The sequence below is a fragment of the Phaseolus vulgaris genome, chromosome 7 (genome assembly GCF_000499845.2).
Source record: "Phaseolus vulgaris cultivar G19833 chromosome 7, P. vulgaris v2.0, whole genome shotgun sequence".
In the NCBI taxonomy this organism is placed as follows: Eukaryota; Viridiplantae; Streptophyta; class Magnoliopsida; order Fabales; family Fabaceae; genus Phaseolus; species Phaseolus vulgaris.
Genome location: NC_023753.2, coordinates 24,746,830 through 24,769,976, shown reverse-complemented (window position 1 = coordinate 24,769,976; position 23,147 = coordinate 24,746,830). Strand labels below are relative to the sequence as shown.

The 23,147-nt window shown below is 33.8% G+C and overlaps 1 protein-coding gene across 2 annotated transcripts; it reads right to left on the bottom strand.

Annotated features, from left to right (window-relative positions):
- Nucleotides 1-11,164: 11,164 nt before the first annotated feature.
- LOC137828807 (cell division cycle protein 48 homolog) lies at nucleotides 11,165-15,485 on the bottom strand. Of its 2 annotated transcripts, XM_068635519.1 has the most exons (10): nucleotides 15,413-15,485; nucleotides 15,224-15,277; nucleotides 14,960-15,125; nucleotides 14,650-14,878; nucleotides 13,627-14,393; nucleotides 13,320-13,541; nucleotides 13,122-13,193; nucleotides 12,755-13,036; nucleotides 12,225-12,584; nucleotides 11,165-11,816 (listed from the first exon to the last, which is right to left on the bottom strand). In XM_068635519.1, the coding sequence occupies exons 2-10, from the start codon at nucleotides 15,250-15,252 to the stop codon at nucleotides 11,508-11,510; spliced, it is 2,436 nt and encodes an 811-aa protein (XP_068491620.1). In that variant the 5' UTR covers nucleotides 15,253-15,277; nucleotides 15,413-15,485; the 3' UTR covers nucleotides 11,165-11,507. The 2 variants fall into 2 exon arrangements, with proteins under 2 accessions (XP_068491620.1, XP_068491619.1); XM_068635518.1 differs by lacking the exon at nucleotides 15,413-15,485 and having other exon boundaries at nucleotides 15,224-15,395.
- Between the last annotated feature and the right edge of the window lie 7,662 nt (nucleotides 15,486-23,147).

Below are 23,147 nucleotides of genomic sequence, written 5' to 3'. Positions count from 1 at the left end.
TAATGATGAATGTACCTGTATGGACGACGGGACCTAGTTAATATCTATCCACTAGTACACAATTCGATGTCGTACTCGTAGTCTCCTAATCCTTCAAAGCTTTTCCTCTCGCTATGTGTGCGCTCCGCCGGTCGGGGGTACCTACGATTGCACTCCGACGCTCAAGTCAGTGCTAGTATTTTAGTCTGTCCTCTTAGGATATGGAAAACGTACATTTTCCCCCTTCAGAAGTCTTATTTATAGGTTGACTTGGGCCTCCACTTATGTTAGTCAAACAATTCGTTCACCAAGACGTGTGTAGTGGTCTTCAGATCATGTGTGGTGGTTTCCTGATATCACAGGAGTGTATCTCGAAGTGTCTTTGACTCATTCAACTTTAGTTACAACTGCTTCTTTATTACGCGTTCGTTATATTGTGTGTCGTTCGACTCGGTTGTCTGGTGCCCGACCGGTACACTTGTCCCCTAAGCTCGAAGAGATTCATCTCTGAAGAGTCGTGTAGGATGGCTGGGGATCCCGAGATAGTGTGTGATAGCTGGTAGCATTGAATGTTTGGCAGTGATGTGATGTTTGGCAGAGTCGTCGTTTCGTAGTGCATTATTTCATCAGATGCCTTCAACGGTGAAGATTGCGCGACGTTTCGTATGCCAAGTGGGTTTAACCGTTAGATTACATTAGATCCAACGGTGTTGGACGAGTGGTAAGGGTTTCTCTCTCCTACCTCGATGGCTATAAATAGCGCTTCATTGAGAGTTTGAAGGGTTTACACTTTCCTTCCTCCTTCAAGTGTTGCGTTGTCTGCTCCGAGTGCCGAGTCTATTACGCGTGTCGAGTGTTGAGTCCAGGTTAGTAATGTCTGCTTCTGTAGATTCTTTGAATAGTGTTGCAAACACTGAGTCATCTGTGACTCGCTCTGCATCTAGCAATGCGAGTCAGTCTTCAGACGGCCCAAGCTATGACTGGGTTGATCCGTCAGTCCTCAAAATTCCTACTAGAATAAGGAGCGTTGATATCTTAGACCAATTCCTTTCTGAAAATTCTTTTCTATCGCCTGAATGTCCATCTAAAGCGATAACGCCAGACATATGTGGTGTGACCGACCATGTTTGCCACAGTCGGGAAAATGCACTGCATGACTTCTTTTTTGTATATAATACTTTTTTTGCTGACTTGCATATAACGTTTCCCTTTGATGATTTTTCGATTGGGGTCCTTCGGATTCTTAACGTCGCGCCCACGCAGTTGCATCCCAACTCGTGGGCATCTCTTCAGACGTTCCGACTGTTATGTCGAATTTTCAGACTTCAGCCTACCCCTGAATCCTTTTTATATTACTATAACACACGTTCGAGTACCTATGTTAGCTGGTTGTCTTGTATCTAGTCGACCGGGGAATATTCGTTTTGCTGTTTTTAACACCTCATATAAAAAATTTAAGGAAAGATATTTTAAGATATTTGTGGAGCCGGATGGCCGAGACCTTTTTTATAATGTGAATGGAACGACCAAATTTCCATTCCATTGGACAGAGAAACCTACCCAACTTGGTAATTGGTTGTGGTCGTCACTGTCACCGTTTGACAAGGAGATCCTAGTGGTCATTGACCAGTTGCCCTATAAGCTGCCCACTCAAGAATTGATAACTTTGTATGGGTCTTTTAAAAAGTGGGCAGACTTCAATGGTACGTAGATTTCTTGCATTCGGTCGTTCCTCCGTTATGTTAATATTGTTTAATTGTACTTGTATCTTGTAGAGATTATCAAGAAGATGGATCCTTCTTTGAGTAACTTTTTTTGCAATTTGAAACGCCAGGCGGCTGCGCGAAAACTGAGTAGCCTCGCTGGAGTGGCAAAAGAAAAGGTTGTGGAGGAGGAGGTTGCACCGACTGTGGTGGTGGCTCCTCCCGCGGCTAACTGGAAGAAGGGGCGTCTGCCGAAGACTCAAATTGGTTCTGATGTGGGTCAGTTGTCCAGTCGGGGCTTGACGATGTTGAGTCCCTCATTGAGAGTTGCGCGGGCCATGCAAATAGATCTTCGCCTGGAGGATGAGGGTATTTTGGCAATTATCCCCACCAAAGATTTAATAGAGGAGTTGGTGGAGTTGCAAAGCAGGGCTACAGTCGTCGGTAGGGCGCTTGGTGATGAATTAAGCAGGGCGCAGACGGTGGTAGTGCCGAAACTAAAGGCGGAGTTGGAGGCTTCGGCCAGTGATAAGTGTCTAATTTCAGTAATATTTCATATTAAAATATAGGCACTTATGAGGATTTATTGCTAATTTACATATAAAATACCTAATTTATGAATTTATACCTTTATATTTTTTATGATCTTTATTTGAATAAGATTATTTTATTCCCAAATTTGGTGTTAATTGCATATTTCTAAGGAAGATTGGAGATTTGGATTAAAGATGAATGATTTGAGCTAAAAAGATAAAGATGGAAGGTCTCAGAGTGGAAAAAGATGCAAAGAAAGATTGGGTCCTTTTTATGTTTTATCATTTAGCCCATTAGCGTGACAAGGAAGCTACCTAACCCTAGAAAACTAGGATAAATAGAGGGCTAGAGGCTCAACCCTAGTGTGCCAGATTGAGAGGAAAACACCATAAAGTGAATTGTAACCCAATTGGGAGAATGGAAGGTGTTAGAAGTATGTGTGGCTAATTCTACCCTTTGGGATTGGGAGTAATCTGCTCAAACTCTTATGTATTGAGGTGATATATTATATATTAATATTCAGTTCTTGATTGATTATTGGTATTGTTGTTTTACTTTTAACTTTCCGTGACAAATTGAGAATCTTAAATCTGACCGAGAGGTATTTTTAGGGTTTGGACCTAAACATCAATACTTAACATATTTGAGTGTTAGGGATAGACTTGAAATGTTAATTGCCATTAACGTCTGAGTGTGATTCTAAGTTGTTTTTATAAATATGCAAGGGATCGATATTTAGGAAACATTCTTAAGGATTTTATATGCGAGAGATTGATATAAATGAATTTTCTACGGCATCAATTTCAATCAAAGAACTCAATATTAACATGCTAATCAAAATACATGAGAGTGGGAGAGATGAAACCTAATCCCTATTTTTCCAATTGAAGCAACTAATTCTTTGTTTGTTTTCTTATTGATCAGTGCCAACACAATCACTTCTAAACTCTTTTTATTGTTATGTTGTTATATTTAGCGAATAATGTACTTGATAATTTACTGTTCCTTGTGGGATCGATATCCGTCCTTAGGGACAATTATTACTTCTGACAAATGCGGTGCACTTGCCGTAAAAACTCATCAACTCTCTGAAAACGACACTAAAGACTGCGGACCCATGCAGGGAAGAAATGCAAAAGAACGAACAACAAGGAAGAACAAGAAACTCAGAAGGCAGCACTCACCAAAGTGATGGCCGAGCGGGATCAGTTGGTACAAGAAAAGGCTGATGCTGAGGCTAAAGAAAAGTCTTTGGCTGTCGAGATAGAAAAAAGTCAAGAATTCATGTTACGTATAAATGAAGAGAGTTTCTATCAAGGTGTTCGACAAGTCACCTTTTTTCATTGTGTACCGAGCGATGACTCACGGTATGACTCGGAAAAGGACGTGGTTGATTGCCAACTGGTACCGCTTGGAGGAGCTGCCAACCATGTGATGGAAGATCCTCAACATATTGATGTTATCCAACCAGAGCAATCGATCGAAGAGATTGATTAGGAAAACACCTGAACCCAGGTTGTGGCTGTGAACAATTAGCTATCTTTCTATGCTTTCATATTCGACTATTTTGAACAATATACTCATGTGGTTCTGATGATTTCATTGTTATATATGTATGCATTTTCACTAAGTAAGTCATACTTATTTCTGACCGAATGGGTGGTAGAATAAGAATTGACTTATGAATGAGTTTCGGACCAAGAATGTTGGTGAATAACCTTTAAGTTATAAAGTACTAACCGAACTATTCGATTAAATAACTTATAAATGAATTTCAGACCAAGAATGTTGGTGAATAACTTTTAAGTTATAAAGTGCTGACCAAATGCTTTGATTAATAAGAATTAACTTATGAATGAATTTCAGACCATGAATGTTGGTGAATAACTTTTTAAGTTATAAAGTGCTGACTGAATGCTCGATAATAAGAATTAACTTATGAATGAATTTCAGACCAAAAATTTTTGGTAAACAACAATTAAGCCATGAACTGCTGATCGAACGCTTCGGTGAATAACAATTAAGTTATTAACGGATTTCGAGCCAAGAATTTCGTGAATAACACTTAAGTTATAGTTTACTGGCAGAATGTTCGATAATTTAACATGATGGCATGTGCATTTGAGAAATAATTATTTTAAAATGCCTCGTTAAAACCTTCTCCTTAGGGCTAAAATAACTGAGCGAGGAAAGAGTGCACTAATTTTATTTATCAGTTGTAATAGAATTTGATATGTGTGGCATTCCATGTTCTCAGTCGACACCGGACGACCGAGTCGAACGACACACAATATAATGAACGCGTAATAAAGAAGCAATTGTAACTGAAGTTGAATGAGTCAAAGACACTTCGAGATACCTTCCCGTGATATCAGGAAACCACCACACACGATCTGAAGACCACTACACACGTCTTGGTGAACGGATTGTCTGATCCACAAAAGTGGAGGCCCAAGTCAACCTATAAATAAGACTTCTGAAGGGGGAAAAGGTACGTTTTTCAGATCCTAAGAGGACAGACTAAAATACTAGCACTGACTTGAGCATCGGAGTGCAATCGCAGGTACCCCCGAGCGCACACATAGCGAGAGGAAAAGCTTCAAAGGATTAGGAGACTACAAGTACGACAGCGAATTGTGTACCAGTGGATAGATATTACCTAGGACCCGTCGTCCATGTAGATACAATTGACGTCCACAGTGGTGTTAGAATATGTGGCCTTAAAGGAGAGGGGAGTGAATTGTTTAAGAGGGGTTTTTGAAAACTTTTTCAGGTTTAACAAAATTCTTTGTGTAAATCCAGAACAGGAATTAAGTTAGCCAAGAATTTAAGTAGTTATACAGCAAAGCAACAGAAAAACAATCGGTTGTTTCTTCGAAACAATCGGTTGTTTATATCAGCAAAGCTTAAAACAGAATTTAATTGAGTTCAGGATAAGAGAGAAATACACCAAAAGTTTATACTGGTTCACTCTTAAGCCAAGAGCTACATCCAGTCCCCATAATACCACTGGGTAATCCACTAAGCAATCAAACTAGATTACAAAACACAAACCACCAAAGTAGTGATCTTGAACCCTTCAAGAAACACCCTACCTTTGGCAAACCACACCAAGAGTATTGATCTTGAACACCTCAAGAACACACAACACTCCTTGACAACACAACACCAGAAATACAATAGTTTTGGAACTGAATTATGTTAGGATTCTCAAAGAAATAATTGGTTGAAACCACGAAACAATCGATTGTTTGGCTTGACAGTTAAGTCAACCAAACCAAAACAGTTTTCAACCTTTTTCAAAACTCCTAAGATTAAAACAACCGGTTGATTCGACAAAACAACAAGTTGTTTTTCATTTAGTTAAAAAAACACTTGATTTCAAAAAGGTTTTTAATCACATTGATTTTAGATTTAACAAAGAAGTGGATCACACTTTATTCTACCCAGATCCCACCCAAACACAGCAGCAACACCAGCCTTTCATCAAACACCTTGGATTTGGATTCTTCAAAGCACATTATCACTTTAGATCAACACATGGGGCCTGAATAATTTTTAGCCTTCCATTCACAAGGACTTCAACGAACAACGATGGTATCCACAATGAACAACACAAAAAATTACAACACGGCAGAAGAGCAAATGGTGATGCTCCAAGCCCTCCAAGCCCAGATGCAGGAACTGTGACAAAAGGGAATTGCATATCAACTGTGTCATGAAGAGGATCGACGTAAGCAAGAGGAAGAACGGTGTCGGCAAGCTTAGGAGATGGCTCAGTTGAAGAAGCAGAACAAAAGATTGCTTCAGGGACTTCAAGAGTCCGAACGGGAAGAGCATTCCCACACACCAATACCGACACCGCAGACGCATCAATCCAAAACAAAACCACCAACTCCTCAAACTCATAAAGCACATCACGCTTCACTTACACACCCCACACACCAAAGCATTAAATATGTCGCTCTTGACAAAGAAGAAAATCCAAGGGGTCATCCTTTCACAGACGACATCATTGTTGCACCCCTTCCCAGGTTTGACGATGAACATCTACGATGGTTCTACTGGTCCAGATGAGCATCTGAAATGACGTTATACACCATAGATCAGACGGTGTGGTGCAAGGTTTTTCCCACCTCTTTGAGAGAGGGACCACTAGGATGGTTTACCAAACTCCCTCCGAATTCTATGACTAGTTTCAAGGTTCTAGAAACAAAGTTTACCACCTAATATTCCACGAGTAGGCCCCACCGTACGTCATCGATGTCTCTCCTCAACGTCAAACAAGAAAAAGAGGAATCATTGAGAGCTTTTATGGACAAATTCAGCAAGGTTTGTATGGGGATCAAGAACTTGAACCCATATATAGCAATGCACCACTTAGTCTCGGCCATACTACCAGGTCGATTCACTGAAAGCCTTATAAAACGACGACCATAACATGGACGAACTAAGAAGGAGCCACCAAGTTCATGCAGATAGAAAAACACATTGATTATCACAGGAAAACGCTAACAGAGGCTTCTGAAAAAGAAAGGGGGAAAAATAAGGGCATCCGTCATGGGGACCAACCGTGACCGATACCATCCGGATAGAGGTCCTTGTTTCCACAACTACACCCCTCTGACGGTACCTAGAGGAAAAATTCTAGATGAAGCCTTACAAACCGAACTTATCCCGACACTCAAACAAGCGCAAACACCACACAATGTAGATAGGGCCAAATGTTGTCAGTATCATCACAATTACGACCACACGACCGAAGGCTGCCAAGCATTAAAGGATAAAATAGAAGAACTTGTTCAAGCGGTCTCCTCCATAAATTCATTAGAACGTCTGTAGCTGCACCACGGTCACCCAGCGTGACATTGACTACCTTAGAGACAAAGAACCATCTAGACGAAGAGACACTGAAGCCGTAATGATTATCGTCGCGCGACCCGACAAAAATGAAGTGAAAGTTTGGTCTAACAATCCATTCACCAAGACGTGTGTAGTGGTCTTCAGATCGTGTGTGGTGATTTCCTGATATCACGGGAGCATATCTCGAAGTGTTTTTGACTCATTCAACTTCAGTTACAACTGCTTCTTTATTACGCGTTCGTTATATTGTGTGTCGTTCGACTCGGTCATCTGGTGCCCGACCGGTACAATGAATAAAGCAGTCAAAATGCATGTAAAGACACCTAGTTATTCAGGTGCAACCAAGTAAGTGTAATGTTTAAAATATGCAGGAACCCATCGCAAGCTTGTTTTACGAGAATCGGATATGGACATCCATTATTAAACAAAAAATTAAAAAATCCTTAAAAGAATCTTATCGTTTTCACTTACATAAGGAAACAACATTGTTTAACATATCATCCTCAAATATATCAATGCTAATGGCGAAAGATTAGAGCATGAATGTATATCGATATTTCAAGAATACTCCAAACTGATCATTCACCCATGCATAGTTGGATACCCAAACTAGATTCTGACCCATATTCAACCATACATGGAACACTAGGAACATAGCCTCGACACTACAGTTATTCTATGACTAACCTGATATTATTTACTTATGTTCCCAGAGTAACTAAAGTTAAAATTAAATATATCTATCAAATATTTTAGTATCCTCTATAAAAAAATATTTGACTCAGCTAAAAATGAACCACTATTAAAGGAGAAAGAAAACATGTTTTATTTATACAATACTCTTCAATTGACACACTCTTGAACAAAAATGAACAAAAAAAAATCAAGTAAGGAAAGAAATCAAGTAAGGTGAAACGTGAAAAGCACGAGCCACTTTATTTATAAACATGAAAACAAACAAAGGTGAATTATCATAATCATCCGCAATCGTTAGATCACTTCATCATCAACGATCATGACAACACAATCTTCCACATTTTCTTGTTACATGTCACTTCTAACATATTAGATCTTTCAGAGGTTACATGTCATCATGTAACTGCTTGGGCCTAGGATCCAACATATCTAACAATATAAAATACATGTTGATATAACAAAAAATGATTTATTTTCAAACTTTTTGTCTTTACATGAACCTAGTCGCCAGTGTAATACAATATTAAAGGCCTCCAACTAATATTAAGAGCTTAACAAGATAATTAATAAATCTTTCACAATAAACACCTTACAAACGATTAGAGAAATTTGAATCTATCCTAACATAATCATCTATACAAGTAAGGATCCAATAAAATTAAAAATAAATGAATACTATACCAATTGACTTAAATGTCAAAGTATAATCACAAGTACTTCTATCGAAAATCTAAAAGTCGCATATCTGAAGTTCCAAAGACCCGAAGAACCAATCAAGTAAAAAATGTTTTTAATAAGATTTATAAAAGGAAATCAACTTAAATTTTGAATTTGCTTATGACTAATTATTTTTTATAATTAATTATATTTTTAGGTCTATGTAATTTTGATTATCAGAAATTTGATGATAAAAATAATTATTGAAATTTCTAATGCTTCTAAAACATTTTCTTTGAATAAACAACTAATTATGTTATTTACATTAGAGTATATAAACCCGCTGAAGGAAGGAGAAGACTTAGGAGGTAGAAAATCAAAACATAAACAACAAATTTAGATTCCTATATACTCATGATGAGAAACTTTGATATATAAAAAATTCATCTATATAAATATCATCATTTACCTCCAAAAATTTATATACTTTTTATAAAAAAACTTATACAATATTAGTTATGTTATTTACATGTCCGAGACATTCATTAACCAAATAGATTCTCTTTAAATAATTTAACATTTAACTCAGTAATTATAAATCTTAAATATAGTTATCTAAGTGAATTCTCTTTTATTGAATAATTTATTGTCTATATTTCTATATGTATCCATCTATCAAGAAGATTAATTAAAATAAATAAAACTATTTACAATTAAAAATATATGAATAATTCATATTTTGAAACTCATGTACCAAAACTATTTTAAAGTTGAATACTTAAACACCAAAAGTAAAGTAAATCATCCAAATTAATAAACTAAAGTTGTGTTCATCAAACTCTATACTTAAGCTTTTTCACTTTCAAGCAAGATCTAGCAGGATAAATCAATGCAAAATATAATGGCGGAAGAATTTAAAACTACAAATGAAGCAACAATAAACATGAATATTTCAACCATGGCTCAGACCTACACACAACTTCTTATTTAGGTAAAAACAGCTATCTATTTATCAATAAACTCAACACTGTAATAAAATCATTAAATATAAACTAAATTAAAAATAAATAAAAAATAATTAATAATTATATTAACTAAATTAAATTAAATTTTATAATTTAAAATAGTTTCTATTATTAATAAAAAATTATAAAATATTTTTTAAATTATTAACTATCAAAATTTTAACCATTAATTACTTTAAATTTTAAATTAACTATTTTTAATGTTTACAAAGTTAAGCATTATTTACTAATTTGCTAAAGGTTGTAAGCAAACAATGTTGTTACAATATTGTTATAAAACCTTATAGGACAAAGAAAAATTAACAAAGTCTTATTACTTGCAAATAATGACTTTTTCTCTTATATATTTCTATTTGAAGCATGTCTTTATATAAAAATTAACTGTTGCATTCCTAAAGTAGTTTTAAAACTCATTTAAATATTTTTATTAGCAAGAGTTAGTTCCTCTACTCCCTAGCTTGCTCTTCTTTACTGAAAGTTTTTCCTAAAGTTGGCAACTTTTTTCTTCTCTTTTCAGAAGCTCCCCTTCAAATTTCTCCTTCGGTTATTTCACTTACACTAGTTTTAACTATCTTTCATAAATTATTTACATAAATCGTTTTAGAAACAATTTTGAACTACTAACAAGAAAGTTGAATCACTGCTTCGTAGTAAATTTGCAATATAAAATATGAGAACGAGTGGAAAAAATTTGGAAATTGATATAAAGAGATCACATCCAAAAGAAGCTCCATCTTTGTCAAAGGTAATATAATACAGCCTAAAATAGTTACATAATTTAGAATGAAATGCACATTTGTCATCGTCTATTTTTTACAGATATATCAACAGTCCTAAATAGAAATACTAACAATCCATAGACATATCTTCAAAAGTCTTAAACAAAAGAAGGAAATTGGTATTTTCTGTAAAAGATAATCACAATATACTCCAATTAGATTCTCTAATTCTAATTTTGCTAAAAATTTCTGACCTCTAAACTAATGTGAGATAAAAAATGATAAAAAAAACTTCGGGTTTAACTATTTTTGAAATATGTAAAATCAATAAGTTAAGACGAATAAAATTTTGGTAACAAGTTCTTGAAACTTTCTCAATTGATTAATTAATATGAAGACAAATTTTATCATATACACCCATAAAAAAACACATTTTACTTAACCATAAAAACAACACATTTTATTTACCAATAAGTTCTTTTAACATAAAAGGCACTAAATCACATCAAAATATCTTTACTAAAAAAATTAATGAAAACCACAATAAAGTGAAAAATAAAGAGAACGAAAGGAGAAAGAAATGAAGCAAAAGAAGAAAAAACATTTTGATCTCACAAAAAATATCTAATGACCAAAAAAAGATTCTATAACATTCTAATATATAAAGTTTAAATTTTTCCATCTCTTCTTTAGTTCTTCCATTAGTTCTAAAGATTTGAAAAATGTATTACAAGACCTACAATCGGACAAATTGAATAATGTCGTCAAGCAGTGCATAGTATATACACACATATACATATAAATTGAATAATTTATGTACATATAAATTGTACATAGTATATATACATATAGATATATGTATACATATATAGATATATGTATATATGTATACATATATACCTGTATATGTATGTGTATGCATTACCTGTTTGACCAGTTCAATGAGTGAAATCAAATATCATATTACTCCTCCATATCCTATAAGCCCTTGTTCACATAAAATATTTGTTTTGATTTGACAGTAAAAGTCACCATAAGTTTTAGAAAATTATTCCGGTAGACGATACAATGCATGAAACTCACTAAAAATAAGTTACAAGTCTTAGATTACTATAAATTTAAATAATCCTAAGATCTTTTAAATGTCCTTCAAATCTCTTTCTGAAGTCCAAATAAATCCACTTTCAAAAGAGACTTACACCACAAGAACTAGTGCCTTTTATAAAGGATGACAATAATAAATCCACAAGGTGCTTGACTTCAGACAGAAAAAGAGGCGTACATAAATTAGCAGCATTATCGGTCAGAGTTCAAGCAAAGACACAGGTTGGCTAACTGTAAAGATCATCTTCATCAGCTCCACCAGCACTTGCAAAAGGGTCGGATGCAGCGCCAGCACCTGCTCCAGCACCACCAGTGCTGGTATCTGAAAACCTGAACTCGGATCCAAATCCTCTTGACTGCTGCAATGTCTGCGCAAATGCCTGGTACTTGCGAATGTCAGCATCACTTACACTCCTTCGTGCATACTTCATTGACTCCTCAAAATGAGCTGCCTTGATCTCAGCTACCTCTTCCTCTTCAATATCCTCTTCCATTGCCTCAGGGTTATCTCTTTTCCTCCTCTCTCTCTCGATGTCCTGCCAAGATAATAATAGTTCAAAAAAGCTGTTTTGACTGTCTAATAATATTTGTAATTTATTTGAAAACCACGAGACTAGTTAAACTAACAAAAATTTATTATTTCCAATAAATTTCAACCTACCCTGGAAACTGTTAAGAATTGTCCTGTATTTAACATTTCTCAGATAGTACGTAATTGTCATTGCCACGGCACAGTAGTGAATAACACAGAAAAAGGTGTCCCCCAAAAGTTTACCTTCTCAATGTTCTCTCTTATAGCATACTTTTGAACAGTTTTTAAAATAGGTTGGTAAATTTCAACACTGGTCAACAGTGTACGGTTTTAACATTCCTCAGATATTTCTTTTAATTATCATTGCCAAGGCACAGTGTGAATAACGAAAAAAGTGTCCTCAAAAGTTTACCTTCTCAATGTTCTCCCTTATAGCATACTTGCATGAACGCTGGCAAATTTCAGTAATATCTGCACCACTGAAGCCTTGAGTATACTTGGCAAGAGCTCTAAGGTCAACATCTTTTGAAACAGGAGATTTTCTCAAACAAGCTTTAAATATCTGATGACGGGAATCCTCATCTGGGAGTGGAATATAAATCAATTGATCCAGACGGCCTGGTCGCAGAAGAGCAGGATCTATAATGTCTGGTCGATTAGTGGCCCCAATGATGAACACAGTTTTCTTCGCTGACATACCATCCATCTCTGTAAGCAATTGATTCAAAACCCTGTCAGCAGCACCACCAGCATCTCCTACACTGCTGCCTCTCTGCCAGATTAAAAACCCACAAGTTTTAAACACAACTAACAACACAAGACAATTACAGTAGTCTTACAACTAATTAGCCAGGTTGTAATTTATTTAAATGCAGTAACATCTTTGATACCAGTAACTTTTGCAGATGTCAATCAAGCCATAGATTATAGAGTGGTACAAACCTGAGTTGCAATAGAGTCAAGTTCATCGAAGAACAGAACACATGGAGCAGAACCACGAGCTTTATCAAAAATTTCCCTCACATTAGCCTCACTTTCTCCAAACCACATGGTAAGCAGCTCGGGACCCTTGACACTGATGAAGTTAGCCTGACATTCATTGGCAATAGCTTTTGCCAAAAGGGTTTTACCACAACCGGGAGGCCCATAGAAAAGAACCCCCTTCGAAGGTGACATTCCAAACTTCTCAAATTTCTCAGGGTGTTCCACTGGATATTGAACCGTCTGAGAAAAATAAAATACATTAAACCTATTATTCAAATGAGAGAAAACATGTAGAGATATTTCTCAATTCAGTAGCTCAACTTACCTCTTGGAGTTCTCTCTTAACATTTTCAAGACCACCAATATCTTCCCAGCTGACATTGGGCACTTCAACAACCTGGTTCATTAATAAAACCAATGTTCGCACATCAAAGTTTGAATGGTGTGATCACACACACGAGTGTCAACCAAGGAGGAAAGAAAAGGAGGATAAAAACTACGAGACACTAGTAAAATACTTAACGGTTTCTCGGAGAGCAGAAGGATTGCTTGTTCCAAGAGCAGTCTGGAAATGCTCATTTGACACTGCCATTGAGTTCAGTATCTCAGCATCAATGGACTCATCCTCCAAGTCAATGACGTCCATTTTCTCTCTGATGCATTGAAGTGCAGCTTCAGTACACAAAGCAGCCAAATCAGCACCAACATATCCATGTGTGTCCTTAGCGATCCTTTCTAAATCAACCTGCAAATAATACAACAGACATAGTTCACATAGGTCAGACATTCATATCAAAACACAACAAAAGGAAGAAAGGATTCAATCTTACATCATCAGAAAGCTTCATATTCTTTGTATGTATACGAAGAACCTCAAGGCGTCCAACCTCATCTGGAACGCCAATATCTATCTCCCGATCAAACCTCCCAAACCTCCTAAGGGCAGGGTCAATGCTATTGGGACGATTTGTGGCTCCAATAACAATTACATGGGCACGGGATTTAAGACCATCCATGAGAGTCAACAGCTGGGAAACAATTCTCCTCTCAACTTCCCCATGAGTCTTCTCCCTCTTTGGAGCTATCGAATCTATCTCATCAATGAAGATAATGGAGGGTGCATTCTTCTCAGCTTCCTCAAATGCCTTCCTCAGATTGCTTTCACTCTCACCGGCAAGTTTTGACATGATCTCAGGGCCATTAATGCAGAAAAAGAAAGCTCCAGTTTCGTTTGCAACAGCTCGAGCAATTAAAGTCTTACCAGAACCAGGGGGTCCATATAGAAGAATTCCTTTAGGTGGCTTGACACCAATAGATTTGAACAACTGTGGATGCCTCAATGGCAGTTCAACCAGTTCTCTAATCTGTGCCATCTGCTTCCTAACACCACCAACATCGTCATAACCAACCTCGTCTAACCGATTCTCATCTTCCCTTTTAACGGGCTCTCCCTCACAGAAGATCTCAGTGTCAGGAGCAACAACACAATACTCTGCAGGATCGGTTTCAATAACCTTGAACTCCACACTTCTCATACCCCCTCTCACAAGGAACAAATCACCTTTCCTCACTGGTCTATATGCCTCAAGGAAATAAGCTGAAAAAGTAAAACAGATAGTTGGGTTATCTTAATTATAGAAAAAAAAAATTACTTGATTAAGCACCATCCTCATACAGCTTCTACGATGAATAAAAAAGACTACTCCATCATAGTTTTCAGATATTGCAAACATAAACATATGTTCTAATTTAAGATAAAAGTCCATCCACACAGAACCCAAGACCACTAATTTGAAAATAATAGAAGCATTGCGAAAATATGTAATGAACGAACAGTAAGTAATTCCACTCACGCTTCAAGTAAGCATCAAAGAGATTCCCAGTAACTCCCTCAATGGTGTCATCTACGGGAAGGATGTGCACTCTCTTTCCGTACTTAACATCAGGGCATGGGTGAACGGAAACAACGTCACCGAGTCTAACCCTAAGGTTATTCCTGACGACCTTGTTCATCCGTATCTTGGGCTCTTCACAGGTATCGTCGGCAAGCGCAATACAGACCGTATCCTTCCTCTTCTTCCCCTAAACGACAAAAAACAGCACAAAACGGTTATAAAAAGAACTCAAGTAAAATCCAAACCAAAAACCCCTTGGGTCGTTCACCTTGAGAAGAATTGTGTCACCGCGGAAAAGCTGGAGCTTATCCATGGTGTCAGGGTGGAGCGCGACGACGGAGTTGTCATCATTTACGGCTTCGTCAACGACGAGTCGATTGGGCGCCTTCTTGCGCTCCAAGATCGCAGTACTGAAATCTCTCTTTGTTCCCTTACTGAAGCAAAAAAAAAAGAATGAATTAGATTTAGAATCGGTGGGAAGAGAAGATGATCGATCGAATTATTAAGATCTGATGAGAACGCAGAAGCTTACGCATCGGAGGACTCGGGTTGGTTCGCCATGGAATTGAAGAGATTTGAAAGAGAATGGGAAAACAAAGGGATCTGAAATTGAAATTGGGACTTCGGTAGGTCACTGGATATTTATAAAGTGCCTATTTCTCTTAGCTTCTTTTCTTCTCGCTCAAGAAGCCTCGATATCAAGGTCTTACGCTCAAGAGAAAGGGAAAACAAAGGGATCTGAAATTGGGAACTTGGGTAGGTCACTGGATATTTATAAAGTGGTTATTTCTCTTAAGCTTCTTTTCTTCTCGCCCAAGAAGCCTGTTATATTTTCTTTTGAATTTAAGTATATCGAATAATCGAATAATAATAATAAAAGAATTGATAATTTAATATTTAAGAATTTCGAAAATTCTAGAATGTTTGAAATGTTTAGTAGAAGATACTAGTGGAAATAGTGGATATACTTGCCTTAATAATCATTTAGTGGAGATGGTTTAGTATAGTAGTATTCGAATTATAAAGAAATAAAATTTTACAAAATAAAAATAAAAAAAAGTAATAAATGAAAAATATTTAGTTTAATTTTTTTTTTAAATTAAAAAATTAAATCCTAGAATAACATAAAAGTTGAATTTATAAACAAAAAAATATTATTTATTTTTATTATTATTGATGATATAATTATGTTAATTTTAAATAAAAAATACTTGACATAGTTATAAAAAAACCAAAGTCAATTAGTATTAATTAATAGTGGACACAAATAATATTAAAGTGTCTACCTTAAATACAAAATCCTAAAAAAAACTAATTCACATGCTACACTTAATGCTTGAAAATGAGAAAAAAAATGCATAAATAAATAAATATAGAAAATAAAAACAACAACAATAAAATCAAATCAAAAACAAAAAATAGAAAAAAAATAATGGTAGAAAAAAATAATAACTAAAAACAGAAAAGATATAAAATAAAGACAAAACAAAATAAGATAAAGGTAAAATATATTAAAAAAATTAAAAACAGATCAAAACAAGATAAAGATAAGAGATATAAGGCGATAATAAATAAATATATGTTGAATATAAAAAAGAAAATAAATGAGAGATAATCATTCATTTATTTAATATTTTCTTCAATGATACATTAAATATGTGAAATAAAACATAATTAATGACGAGGTGAACAATCTTAATGTTGGGACACTTTCTTTTTGTATGCATTGATATTTGACAATATGAACATTTTTTTTTTATCATATTGTTCTCTTATGTTCATATTAGTTCTTATTCGACTTGACTCAGACTTCCCCATTGATTTTCCATTGAGGTTCTTTTATCTTTATCTTATTTTGTTTGGTCTTTATTTTATATATTTTCTGTTTTTAGTTATTATTTTTTTTTTGTCATTCTTTATTTATTTTTGTTTCTATTTTATTTTTATTCTTGTTGTTTTTATTTTCTATATTTATTTATTTTTACATTTTTTTTCTTCTCATTTTTAAGCATTAGGTGTAGCATTTGCATTAGTTTTTTTTAGGACTTTGCATATAGAATAGACACTTAAATATTATATGTGTCGACTACTAATTAATACTAATTGACTTTGGTTTTTTTATAATTATGTTCTGTATTTTTTACTTGAAATTAACATGATTACATCATCAATAATAATTAAAATAAATACTAATTTATGTTTATAGATTCAACTTTTATATTGTTGTAGGATTTAATTTTTTTTTTTCTTCATTCTTAATAAAAAATTAAACTAAACATTTTTAATTTATTACTTTTTTATTTGTATTTTGTAAAAACTCATTTCTTTATTCATTAATAACTATTTTAAACATTATAAATATTTATTTTTTTAATGCATTTAAATTTTATTTTATTTTTTTTACTTTTGAAAATGGTGCTGGATAGGAAAATAAAAATAAAAGGATGCTAGATGAAAAAATAAAAGTGTAAATAGTGTTATATGAGGAATTGAGTCGAGATATGTTATTGGATTTTAAGAGATTTGAGGGATGAGTGAGATAAAATAAGAGAGAAAAAATTAAAAATTGGTATACATTCAGAACTGTTCTACATTCAAAATTGTTTTTGATAACTGCTTTAAATAAGAGAATCAATCTCTTGACTCTCCTGTAAGTTAATAAAATAAAATTTGAAAATTAAAAAACTGTTTATTTAATAAAGAAGAATATCAATTTAAAATAGAGAAGTAACTAATCTCTCCACCTGCTAGTTAGGTGACAACAAAATAAAATTAGCGTATCAATCTCTCCACTCTCCTATTAGTTAAGTGAGAACAAATAAAATAAAATTTTAAAATTAAAAATATGCTTTATTAACTTCTAAAATTATAAAATATTCAAATAACCAAAATAAATTAATAAAACAAAATATTAAGTAAGGATAAAATATGAAAACAATTTAGAGTAGTTAAAGTAGGGAATCCTTTACATATAGGTTTAGATTAGTTGGAACACAAACACTCTCGTTGTGTATCCACATTTTTTATTTTTATTATTACAACACATGTGATATCATTAAGCAATAAATCAAAAAATTCATTCTCAATTTTTTAATCAACATTAATTATGCAAAATATTATATACAAAAGAAAAAAATATAATAAAATATACTTCTATTTTCTTTGCCTTTGACTCCTAGAGAGACTCAATCAAATCGTTTATATCCTTTACCACCATTGTCAACCACTTCTCCTTTAAATTCTCCATCACCACCACCTCCCTTATTTTTAACCCTCCAAATCAAATCTCAAAACATGTTTCGCTTATTTGTTCTTCCCTCTCTCGGTCCATTTTCTCACTCCTAGACTAACATGCCTCCCCTTTTCTCCCTAAGTCCTCTCTTTCTCATAGACTAACCGATCTCACTCCCACCAACGCACTTTTTATCTAGTACGTTTTTTCCCTTTCAATTTTTTATTCAATGAACAAAATCTTTCTATTCTTTTTTTTCTTTAATAGTTCTGTTATAAGTTTGATTAAATTGTTGTCTTCGTATATTTTATGGCGTTATTTGTGTCATCACAATAATAACAACATTATTATCATCGTACAATGGGAAAGACATGCATAAATGAATAAAAAAAAAGTAAATTCAGACATTGCATTTCCATCTTCTACTTTATAATTGAAAAACAACACTTATTGGTCGGTTTCGTGGTTCTGGAAGGAAACTACGACTTCTTATATTTTGAATATGAAAATGGGATAAAAGTGAAGATGAACGGGAGAAAAAGATGCAATTGTGCAATGTTCCTTATCAAGCCTCACTTTGTTTAGTTTTTAAGTTAAAATTTTTTTAATTTAAAATCTTTTGATATTTTTTAATTTAATTTTTTTTAATTTAAAGTAGTGTTATCTCTTTTGTTATAATTTTGAGATATAAAATTAAAATTGCTCATATAATGACAAATATCTCCTCTCATATATTTTTAAAATAATAAAATAGAAATATAATTATAAAATTGGAATAAAATAAAATAGTAGTTAAATAGAGAAATCCCTATATATATAAGAGTATATAAAATTGCAAAGCAAATTGTGTATATAATGTTAGATTAATGGAGGTATTAATCGTGATATTTGTATTAATTTAGATTTATAATTACAAAGACATGATACATCTTTATAAATAGAATATTAACCAATATCAAATAAAATACGTAATGAATAAAGACCAAACAAATACCGACTTAACATCGAAAAAAATTTACTTCACTAAAGACCAAAAGTTGAAACGTATTAGGTGTCGACATCCATAAGTCGGAAGAGTACAAGTGACAGAAAGTGAGATGTTCTTGATTCATACAAAAACAGTAAAAAAAAATGCAAGTTTTTTTTCCATAATAAATCTTCTTAAAAAGAATTTCCCAACTACATCCAATGTGAATTTTATTTTTTAAATAAACTAGTGGTTGCTTATTAATTTCGATTTTATTACCCTTAAATTATTTACCATTAGTATTGCATTAATGATCAGTTTACAGGTTGTTAGTATTCTTATTTTATAGCTTTCAGTAATTGTAATTTTATTATATATATTATTGAAGAAAATCAAAATGAAGGTATCAGTTCAGCAGTTTTACAATTTCGTGCAATTACGCTACATCAGTTTCTACAACTTTTTCCTTTTGATATTTCCGTCAATTAGTTTCTACAACTGGTATCAAAGCCAGTATGTTATCATGAACTCTACCCAATTATCAGTCCCTATCCTTGATGGAAAAAATTACAATCGATGGTGTGTGCATATGAGAGTTTTGTTTGATTATCATGAGTTATGGGATGTCGTTGAGAGTGGAGTGTCTGCATTAGCTAATAATGCAATTGGGGCGCAACGAGTAGCGCATCATGACCAGAAGAAGAAGGACAAGAAGGCTTTGTATCTCATCCATCAAGGGATGAATGACGAGACGTTTGAGCAGATAGAAGGACAAACAACTGCAAGTGAGGCTTGGATCATTTTGTCAACCAATTATAAAGGTGATGACAAGATCAAGAGGGTGCTTCTTCAAACCCTAAGACGCCAATATGAACTGTTGCAGATGGAAACCACAGAGACTGTTGATGTTTATATAGATAAAGTTCTTGCCTTGACAAATCAGATGAAGACCAATGGTGAAACACATTCGGAACAGGCAAAGGTGGAGAAGATTTTGAGGTCTTTAACTCCCAGATTTGAACATGTTGTTGCTGCAATTGAAGATGCCAATGACATTTCTGTTAGAAAAGATAGCTTTAAACTAGAGGGGGGTGAATTGTTTAAAGGGGTTTTCGCAAACTTTTCAAAGCTAGAATGAACTTATTTCATAAACCAATTGATTCAGCAATTCAGTTAGCCAAAACAACAAGCAAAACTGTAATACTAGAAAAAACAATCGGTTGTTTCTTCGAAACAATCGGTTGTTTATACCAGCAAACAACAAACAAACTGAATTTAAAGAGTTAAGGATAGAGAGATTGTACACAGTTAAGGATAGAGAGATTGCAACTATGATGGAGCGACCAAGAAGGCAGCAGTGACAACCTGTACACCTTCAAGATTGTGAAGTAAATCTTGATGATGAAGTTGATGACAATGAAGATTTGGTTCACTTTGCTTTTCTTGCAGATTCAGAACCCGTGAGACTTGCATATGTCATTCAACACCCCAAAGGGCAATAGGCTATGCATGAAGAATTGATGGCGATTGAGAAAAACAATACATGGCAGCTCACTAATCTTCCAAAAGGACACAAAGCAATTGATGTGAAGTGGGTGTACAAGATTAAAGTGAAAGCAAATGGTGAGATTGATAGATACAAGTTAAGGTTGGTGGCAAAGGGATTCGAGCAAAAAGAAGGCTATGATTACGAAGAAATATTTTCTCCTGTAGCTCGAATGGAAACAATGAGATTAATCATTGCTTTAGCTGCACAAAGGCAATGGAAAATTCATCAAATGGACGTCAAGTCTGCATTTCTAAACGACCCACTTGATGAAAAGGTTTATGTAAAGCAACTGCGGGTTTCATACAATTTGGCAAATAGGAGAAGGTGTACGGACTAACTAAGGCTTTATATGGTCTTAAACAGACACCAAGAGCTTGAAAAAAAAGGATTGATTCATTTCTCCATGCCACTGGATTCAAAAAATGTGCATCAGATCATGGTCTTTATGTAAAGACTAATGATTATGGAAATTTGCTAGTTTTATGTCTTTATGTTGATGATGTGATTTTTACAGGAAGTAATCTCAAAATGATTGGTGACTTCAAGCATATCATGATGAAGGAATTTGAGATGACTGATCTCGATCTTATGTCATACTTTTTGGGCATTGAAGTCATCCAAGGAGATGATGGAATCTTCATTCATCAGAGGAAATTTGTTGTTAAGTTTTTAAAGAAGTTTAAGATGGATGATTCAAACTCAGTTAAGACTCCAATTGAAACTGAAATTAAGCTCACGAAGGAAGGTGATGGGCGAACTGTAGATGTAACATACTTTAAGTAGATTGTTGGGAGCCTTAGATATCTCACGTGTACTAGACCCGACATATGTTATGTTGTGGGTTTGGTCGGTCGATACATGGAGTCACCTCGACAAGTTCATTTACAAGCTGTAAAGAGAATTATGCGCTACATCAAAGGTACTACAACTTTTGGTCTATTTTACTCTTCATCTAAGAAGATTGAGATTGTCGGATACTCAGACAGTGATTGGGGTGGAGATTTAGACGAGAGGAAGAACACTAGTGGTAATTGTTTTATGATCGAAAAGACTGTTTGGTTGTGGTCATCAAAGAAACAGTCAATTGTTGCATTATCTACTTGTGAAGCTGAGTATGTAGCAGCAGCAAGTGTGTCAATCAGTTTGGCTCAGCAATATCATGACTCAAATTGGTTTTAATTTAGATGTTTCAATCAAGATTTATGTTGACAATGACTCTGCAATTAATCTTGCAAAGAATCCGGTTTTTCATCAAAGAAGTAAACACATTGATATTCGATATCACTTCCTGCGAGACCAAGTTGGGAAGAACATGATCAAATTGGAATACTGTAGATTAGAAGATCAGATTGCAGATATTCTCACTAAGCCTCTGAAGATCGACGCTTTCATCAAGTTAAGAGATCTGTTGGACATGAAGGTTGTTCCAAATCAAAATTAAGGGAGGAGCTCCGATACCACTACAAACAGAATGAAAACCTAATTAGTTGCCCGTGGACACAGATTACAAATTGACGACCGAACCACGTTAAATCCTGTGTTGTTTATTTTTTTTGCAGTTGATTCGTGATAAATCCTGTGTTGTTTATTCCACATGCGTTTTTCCCATCACTAATTTATTTACTGCATGAGTTGAAAATTCAGATCATCAAAATAAATAGAAAATATTGCTTCTCACTAACTGAATTCCCATAGTCTATTTTTAAAAAAAAATGGAAGGAAAAATTTACTAAATAAAAAAATAAAAAATTTAAATTTTATACTTTTGAATAAAATAAAATTTTAATTTTATACTTTGAATAAAAAGGTATAAAGGTTTAAATAAAATAAATTATTTTTTGGATAGTGTAAAGAATGTGAAATAAATGTTTATTAATTTAATAATTTTGTTTATGTGTAATTAATTTTTTTATGTTAAAATAAGTTTTTAAAGAAGTTTAATAATCTATTGGAAAAGTAAGATTATTTTAAATGATTATTAAAAAAATATTTGGTGATAAAAGTTGGAAATGATTAACAATGACTTTAGGATTAAATTTAAATTTTAAAATATGAAAATAACAAATAATATATAATTTCAAGAAAAGGTGTAATACATAACTTATTTTATACATTTACTAAAATATAAACAAATTATGTAATAATAGTTGGGGAAAAACTTATATTAAAAACATATATTATTGGTATTTAATAAAAAAATTGAATATTTAGTGATCATTAATTCAGATTTAATTTATTTGATAATTAAAGGTGAAAATACATGAAAATTATAAAATATAATTATTGTTTAAAGGAAGTTGATACACATTTAATCAAGTTTGTGTAATGGTCAATGTAAGTATTGCCTAGTAAGTTTCAAACCATTTCATCAAGCACTACTTGTGTAATTTTTTAGTTTGAACAAACAGATCAATATTGATCGATGATTTTTCATTTATACACACTTGAATGAGGAAGTTGATTATTTTTTCAGCGATGGATCATTTGTGCGACGTCAACATCATTTTGTATATGTATTGACTCTATTGAAGCTTTATTGTTAACAACTCTAACTGGACGTCGGTATTTGATTTTTTAACTTGTTTTTAGTCTTTGATATGTTGTCAAATAGTCTATTGAAAAAGTAGTTGTGTGAGACTTTCATTCTTATAAGATTTAAACATTTGTAAGTTAAATCGTAATCATTATATCGTAATCATTACTTCAAT